General features: G+C 36.0%; 1 protein-coding gene across 1 annotated transcript in view; it reads left to right on the top strand.

Annotated features, from left to right (window-relative positions):
• CDH10 (cadherin 10, type 2 (T2-cadherin)) overlaps positions 1-7,996 on the top strand; it is a 110,734-nt gene that overhangs the window by 74,650 nt on the left and 28,088 nt on the right. Inside the window, exons 4-5 of the mRNA XM_009326678.1 lie at positions 5,909-6,028; positions 6,640-6,807. Of these exons, the coding sequence (XP_009324953.1) occupies positions 5,909-6,028; positions 6,640-6,807 (288 nt within the window). The remainder of the gene's footprint in view (positions 1-5,908; positions 6,029-6,639; positions 6,808-7,996) is intronic.

The raw sequence follows: 7,996 nt of genomic DNA, 5'->3' as shown, positions 1-7,996 counted from the left end.
GCCAGAGAGGCAGTTGAGTTTGATAACGCAGGCCCTGCCTCTCATGAACCCGTGCTGGCTGGGCCTGATCCCCTGATTGTCCCGCCCATGCCTTGTGAGCGCCCTCAAGATGAACCGCTCCATAATCTTCCCCGGCACCGAGGTCAGGCTGACAGGCCTGTAGTTCCCCGGATCCTCCTTCTGGCCCTTCTTGTAGATGGGCGTCACATTGGCCAGCCTCCAGTCGTCTGAGACCACCCCCGTTAACCAGGACTGCTGATAGATGATGGAGAGATTTTCAAGACCTCTGCTATCACTCTCAATCCCAGTACTGAATATCAGTGTTTCAAACAGATGGGCTTAATCTTATCTCTATTTTAAGAAGTGTTAAAAAAATAGTCAACTATTCTGCAGTTTTGCAACCATGTTGTCTATTTGTACACATCTGTACTGCAACCACAGTGATAAGATGTTCATATTAACTCTATATGCACTCATCTGAATGCCAGAAAGAAGACAGACATGGTAGCATATCATACTATGTAAGTTTAGTCATATGCCTCATTGCTTTTAGAGCTATGCTGTATAATGTAGATAGCAGCTAGAGTTCAGAGCTATTGGGTTTCTCTTCATACATTTTAAGTTTTCAGCAAGATTGCATATATCATTCATTTCATCAGTATACCACCATATCTCTGTTACTGACTGTAACTGAGTAAATTGGTAAACTTTTAATCACCAGTATTTTTTTACTAATTCATAAATGAAGGCTGTTATTGCCTAATGTCCTGCTTTCTTCAACAAAAATATCAAAAGATGTGCACAAGTAGCAAAAACATGCAGGAAGTATCAGCTTGAAAGAATTGAAATCTGTGTACCCCTTGGAGTGCAAGGTTTGCTCCATCCTAAAATGCTCTGTACTATAAGGTACTACAAAGGGGGCCGGGAGGTAAGAAAAAGGCTATTAAGTCTTTACCTACTCCCTCTGCCCCCATCCTTAAGGTATCAAATCATGATGTAGCCACACACCAGCCACTTTCAGACCAGAAACAGCAGGTTTGATTTCTTCCTCAGGCTGTGGTGTTAACCAGATGGATACCTGAGAATGTGGCTATTTCTATTATCAAATACAGTGTCTTGACAAAGGCACATGAATTCTTTGTTGTCTTTTTCATCTTTTTCTGCTGCTCATTGATCATAAGAAAGGCAGAGATAAACGGGCCAACTTCAGGATCTTGCAGCTGGGTCAATATCCTAGAAGACATCTTGTTCTGCTGAAGTCTTTGTACTGATTACCAGATATTTTCTGTTCTTTCACTTTTTTCCTTTCCTTACTTTCAAAGTTTATGATTCAGAATATTCTCATGGTTTTGACTACAATCTTCTGTTCTGTCCATCATATTCATCACCTGTGTATCTCTCTCTGCTCATTCAAAGGTTTCTTTTCAGAACTGCAGATGAGTCTGTTTTCTTCTATACAGCTTTTCCTGTGGATTTTGCCTATCAGTACCTTTTAGACATGCTTTCAGAACTTTCTGCTATTTAGACTTTTTTTTTATCATCACATCCTTTCTTTTATTTGTTGATATTTCTCTATTCATCTATTGTAGCCTATATATTCTTTAATCATTCCTTATCTTTATTCCATCCTGTATCTTCAGCGTTATTTCTAGTACCTGTCATGCTCCCTAGCTGGTCTTTTCTGCTACCGAATTAGGGATATCAATATAAGCTTCATAAGATGTAACCTCCCTCTGTGTTTACACATGAACTACATGGTTGGGTGTCCCACAGTTAGCCTGTTATCTCTACCTGTGGTTATCTTTTTGTCTTTCTCTTCAGACAGCATTTAGAGATACTGTTGCTTGGCTTTCTCCCTAGGCTTTTTGTACACTCCCTCATTATTGCTGTGCCACCGATTCTCAATGCTTAGTCCTTTCTGCCATAGCATTTATCTTATAACACTTCTTTCTTGTTTCCTATTAACAAAGATTTTTTTAAATTTTTTTTTATAGTTCTCTCACCAAACCCTTTTGCACCTTCTGACTTAAAATTTCATAATATCAATAATGACAGATTTTGAAAACCAAAATTATTATTTTACATTTTTGGATTTTTTTACAAACTCCAATCTCAATCTGCACACAAATCCTGCCATAAGGCAGGGGAACAAAGAAAAGGAAAAGGAAAAGGAAAACAAAAACAACCCCCCCCCCCAAGATTAAGCATTGTTTTTTCTTTAAAATGGACATCTTAAAAGAATTGGAAATAACCACTGACGTGCTTGTTTTCAGGTTATTGTTTTCCAAGTTACAGGAGTACCATGTAGTCAAAGACCTTTCTGACATCGACTTCTCTGAATATGCACCCCTTTCCACTTCTTCTCTGCTCTTCTGCTTCAATAAGTAGTTTATTTCAGGGGACAACAAGTGTCATTATTTCCTCTCTTTTCCACTAGAAAGACCAGAAGATTTGTATTAATTCAACTTGTTATTTGTATGGATAATTTACTAGGGAGGGTACTTACTGTAGTTAAACATCACATAACTCAATTGGGAGCAAGGAAAAAGAAATATAAGTTTCAAATTCAGCTCTACAATGGATATTCTGTGGATTCTTTTTCCTAGCTAATTATCTTCAGTAATTCTTATCTAATATGTCTACATCATAAATGCGTTGTGAGGTCAAAGTCATTAATATTTGTGTGGTGTTTGAAAATGCTTGCAAGGAACACATTAAAAAGGGCCAAATATATTAATTACTATTATAGTACCAGACCCTAGGGAGATTCAAACATTATAATTAAAATTATGTTAAAATATGCCTTCTGAGAACTACAGTAGTCTGGCAAATGACTGTTTATTTCTGGGCCTAGCTCACCACTGTATAATTCTGCTTTACTGTATAATAAAATTTGCAAGTATACAAGGAGAAAATCACAGAATTCATATGTCTTATTAATAACATAGCTGATGCCATAGTCTCCAGTACATTATCACTGTCTCCTTTATGCCCTCCTATAGAGATCAGATTAGGCTTTAGATCCTGAAGGCCAAAGACTCTTACCAACTTCATCAGAAGCAATTTGTGCCTATGTAAAAGACAGAGCGAGGTCCAGACCAAGTAGTGCTAAGTCACATCCACACTGTTATTTTAAAACCCCAGTACAACTGATCATCTTCAGTGCCTTGGGATTTCTGGTCCAGGTTTCAGACCAGACCAAACAATGTATTTGTAGTATTGAGCACCAGTGGTCTTCAGTGACTTCAGTGAACTGAAGCAAAGCAAAACAAGCTGATGGTTTGACAGTTGATGTGCACAACAGAACTGATATACTGATATACTTCTGTTTGTTTCTTTGCCTGGCTTCTGTCAGGTTTTTCATGTTTTATCACTGATCCCTCGTCGGAAGCCTAGAGAGCAGGTCTCTCTTCCTCTTATGAGCAAGGGCCAAGATCAAAGTGATGACTTCTGCATCCTGAATGGCAGGCAGAAGTGTAGCAGTGCCCTTGCACCATGTTCATTGCAGCTAGAGAGAAGGATAGCTGATATGATTTTTTCTGTTTCATGTGTATGTGTATTAAAATAACATTAATTAATATATGTGCATTACAATACTCCTAACTGAGGCAGCAGTAACTTAGACACATATTATTACATTGCAAATGGATTTTTTTAAAATTTATTTTAAAGCTATTAAACATGTTCTTCAGTTTTCTTCCAAATTATCCTTCAAAGTTGATTCTGCATGTTTTTTTAAACTAAAATGAAAAAAAAGCTCATACAATTGACCTATTAATAAATACTGGTAGTTTGAACATATGAAGGAAATGTGAAAATTAGAAACAAGAAATAATGCAGTTACATGTAATAGAGACAAAATATCACCTTTCATGGGTTTGCAATGTGGACTTTTCTGATTAATACATTGTGCCGTTGTGATAGATGCCTTGATGATGCCTGTTCTCTTTTTTTACAGATATAAAATGGAGGATTTGTAAACTTTACTTGGATAATGCCATGTTGATCAGTGTACTTGGCGGTTTGATTTTTTTTATTGCTTTTTTTTTTTTTTTACTCGCAGCACTTAAGTTACTGAACATGATTTGTTCTTATTTTTCTTTTACACAGCACCTCTTTGCTATTTCAGAGCAAATATTCTTTAGGAGCAAGTATATATTCTAGCACTGCAGTTTGCTACATACTAGGATGGTCCAAAAAGTGCATTTCAGAGTCAAGACAATATTCCTCAGAACTTAAATATATTCAACAAAAAGGCCTCTGTATCTTTTAACAGAATAGTTATATAGACATATATCTACAAATGGAATTTAGTGTGGCTGGAGATATAAGATATTTGTGAATTGGAAACAGATGAAGTTTTTAGGACAGCTCTACCACTCCTACATTCTTATATTTTAAAGATGTTTAGATTTTCAATTTAAGCCCTAGTCTAGATGATCACTAAAGTAATCATTAGTACAGTGGAAAGTATTCATAATTTTTATCTTATTTTTTCATTATACTTGTGTAACAATTTTTTATCTTTTTTTAATTTTATTTTGTGTTTGAGGCTCTGTTCTGTTAAATCAGTGATTCATTTCATTTTAATATCACTAATAATATAACCAGGAATTTGCTTATTATGCCTTCTTTATGAGATGCAAGTACTTTTAGGGACTCACTAAAACAAGTGTTTCTGTTCTAAAACAGTTGAAAATTGGACATTTCTGAGAACTCATCTCTGATTCAACAGTTAGGCAGGTGCTCATTCCATTGATATTGGTGCAATTGTTCACATGATTGAACAATTGACTTGTCAAAAGCAGATTTGTTGTCATCTTGTGAAATCCCAAACAAACTGAGGAAGCTTAGCATTTACTTCTATTTGCCTATGTATGTTAGAATAAATAAGTAATGTAGTCAATCTATGAGAGGGAATAAATAGTTGCGCCATGTGGCTTGGATGCTTTATTTCACAATATTTGGCAGTATTTGGTGGAGGGAAAGAAATGGGATAAAAGGAAAAATATGTTTGAAAGTATTCTGATCCTCAGAATAGCCCATGGTTAACCAGTCACATGCATATGATGATTTATTTTCATTTCCTTGCTTTTTTCACTTCTTTCCTATATACTTAAAATCATATCTGCACTTTATGGAGGTACAATAGGGGAGATCCTTCTTGATACTTTATTTCTCTGGTGGAAGAGTTGAACAGGATGTAGAAACTATTTTGATTCAGCAAGAAATGGCAGAGGCAATGGTAAGCATTTCATGTTTTGAAGGACTGGTATATTCCACTAAAATTTAAAGATGGTCTTTAAGATTAAAAAAATTTCTGGAGTCTAAATAACCAGCAGATTTCAAAGTCCATATGGCAGTATTTCTTCTGGTAGTATCTATCTATATTAACACTTAGAAGGTAGGGAGAACTGATGACTAATTTTTCCGAAGTTCCAATGACCTATTTAATCATCTTTTTCTGTCATGTTCTTGCATGTGTAGTTTCATATCATGTTGACATCACTGGACAAAAAAAAAATATCAGTTCTAAGTAATGGAAAGCAGGTATTTATTGTAATAAAAACAAATAAGCCTTCTGAAAAGAGGAAGTGAGTACATAAGTATGAAATTATTGTAGTTGGGTAAGGATAAAAATTCAGCTCAACCACAGCTATTGTTCACCTTTGCCAATTAGATCTTAATCACGCCTGTAGGATTAGGGAAGTTTAGATTCAATTTATGTAGAATGAGATCCTGAAATAGGGAAGAATGCACCTGAAGTTGACTATAAGATCATAAATATATTTGAAAAACCTAATAGACATTAGCTGAAATTTTCTTTGGGGTCTGCTCAAATGGAAATTGATGTTCTTGGACCTCCACCTAGTACCATGTGAAACTAAGTTGACTTTGGATGTTTCAGGTACTTCTGTGGTACAAGTCACAGCTACTGATGCCGATGACCCTTCATATGGAAACAGTGCCCGAGTAATTTACAGCATACTTCAGGGACAGCCATATTTCTCTGTGGAACCAGAAACAGGTCAGGAAAATTGTCATTATTTCCCTTTACAATGAACTGTAGACTTTTTCTTTCATTTAAAAAATCTTAGATCACCTAAAAAATAATTTTAAAAACTGAAATGAAATAATTTCATGCTTTTTTCCCCTCATAATTTATAATTCTTATAATGAATACAAAAACTTAGAGTCATTACAGCTGACACTATGAAGCATAAGTAACTTTACAGTGGTACTATTGATAGCTTCAGGATCTAAGTAACAACATTTCTGATAAAGGCAAGAATAAAGGTCTGTGTCCTAGAAAATGTTGTTCTTTTTTTCTTAATGGTTCTACCTGGACTAATAAAAGGTGTTCTTTCTACTCATAAACCTTGTGCATACATGTCTTGAATTATTTTTAGCATGGAGTGTAAACTGGAAAGGGAGCTGTGATGTAGAACTAAGATTTGTTCTTAGTTAACAAACAGATAACCTGTACTGAAGACTGTTTATAAAGCTTATGAACAGAAATTTGTACTTTAAAACATGAAATGAATATTTTAGACTAAAGCAAAAAAGATGCAGCAGATTGCTACACATCAAAAATAAAGAGATTATTAACAATTTTTGTTTTTTCTTTGTTTATTTAAGGCATCATCAGGACTGCTTTGCCAAACATGAACAGAGAGAACAGGGAGCAGTACCAAGTAGTTATCCAGGCAAAGGACATGGGAGGCCAGATGGGTGGATTATCAGGGACCACCACTGTGAACATCACTTTGACTGATGTCAACGACAATCCACCTCGATTCGCCCAGAGTAAGCTGCATTTAATAGTTGCCTTGCACTGTAAGAGCTTCAAACTAAAGAGTTAAGCAATCACCATCTCGTTTAATTCAGAGTAATCTAGATTATGGGACACACATGAACAAAAGGCTTAGGTACTGATTTATTCACTTTTATTAAAGCAGTATATTGAATTGTTTGTTTGTTTGGAAAACAGTTACATGGTCAAATATAACTGCAGCAAACCTGGGATACTTTCCAGTACTATGTGAGCGGGTGGTAGGTGGACTCATAAGAGCATTAGAGCAATGTTTTTCTTTTCGCTTACCTATTGCTTAAACCTTACATACTCCCCCACTGGAAAATAAAACATGTAGTATTTCTAGATATGCAGAAATATTTGTATTGTAGTATCTGCTTAAATATTTAATCATGGAGAACATGGAAAAGAAATTACTTGAAGGGAATCAAGCAGATTTGTACTTTTCCAGTTACAGTGCTACAAAACCTAACAGAAAAATTCCCAAAGTAAAGTAAATGACTTTTTTTTTTTTTTTTTACAGCTTAAGTTTACCAAAGTCTTTTGTAATGCTTTTTAACTTCTGATGGTACAGCTATCAAGACTTTGTATCCTCGAACTAAAATATAAAAACATTCTTGGTCTCTATGTAATATGGAAATATTAAACTATGTAACATCAAACTTGTTAAAGGTTAAGCATTTTAAATACATTTGAAGAATTTTGCATATATTCATATAATCATAGAATAATTTGGGTTGGAAGGGACATTTAAAGGTCATCTAGTCCAACCCCCCTGCCATGGGCAGGGACATCTTCAACTAGATCAGGTTGCTCAGAGCCCCCTCCAACCTGACCTTGAATGTTTCCAGGGATGGGGCATCCACCACCTCTCTGGGCAACCTGTGCCAGTGTTTCACCACTCTCAGCGTAAAAAATTTATTCCTTCTATCTAGTCTAAATCTACCCCCCTTTAGTTTAAAGCCATTCCGCCTTGTCCTGTCACAACAGGCCCTGCTAAAAAGTTTGCCGCCATCTTTTTTAGAAGCCCCCTTGAAGTGCTGATAGGCTGCAAGAAGGTCTCCCCAAAGCCTTCTCCTCTCCAGGCTGAACAACCCCAACTCTCTCAGCCTTTCTTCATAGGAGAGGTGTTCCATCCCACTGATCATTTTCATGGCCCTCTTCTGGACCCAATCCAACAGG

The sequence above is a fragment of the Pygoscelis adeliae genome, unplaced genomic scaffold (genome assembly GCF_000699105.1).
Source record: "Pygoscelis adeliae isolate BGI_AS28 unplaced genomic scaffold, ASM69910v1 Scaffold6, whole genome shotgun sequence".
Lineage (NCBI taxonomy): Eukaryota > Metazoa > Chordata > Aves > Sphenisciformes > Spheniscidae > Pygoscelis > Pygoscelis adeliae.
The sequence above is the reverse complement of the archived record's forward strand: the minus strand, read 5'-3'. Positions and strand labels throughout refer to the sequence as shown.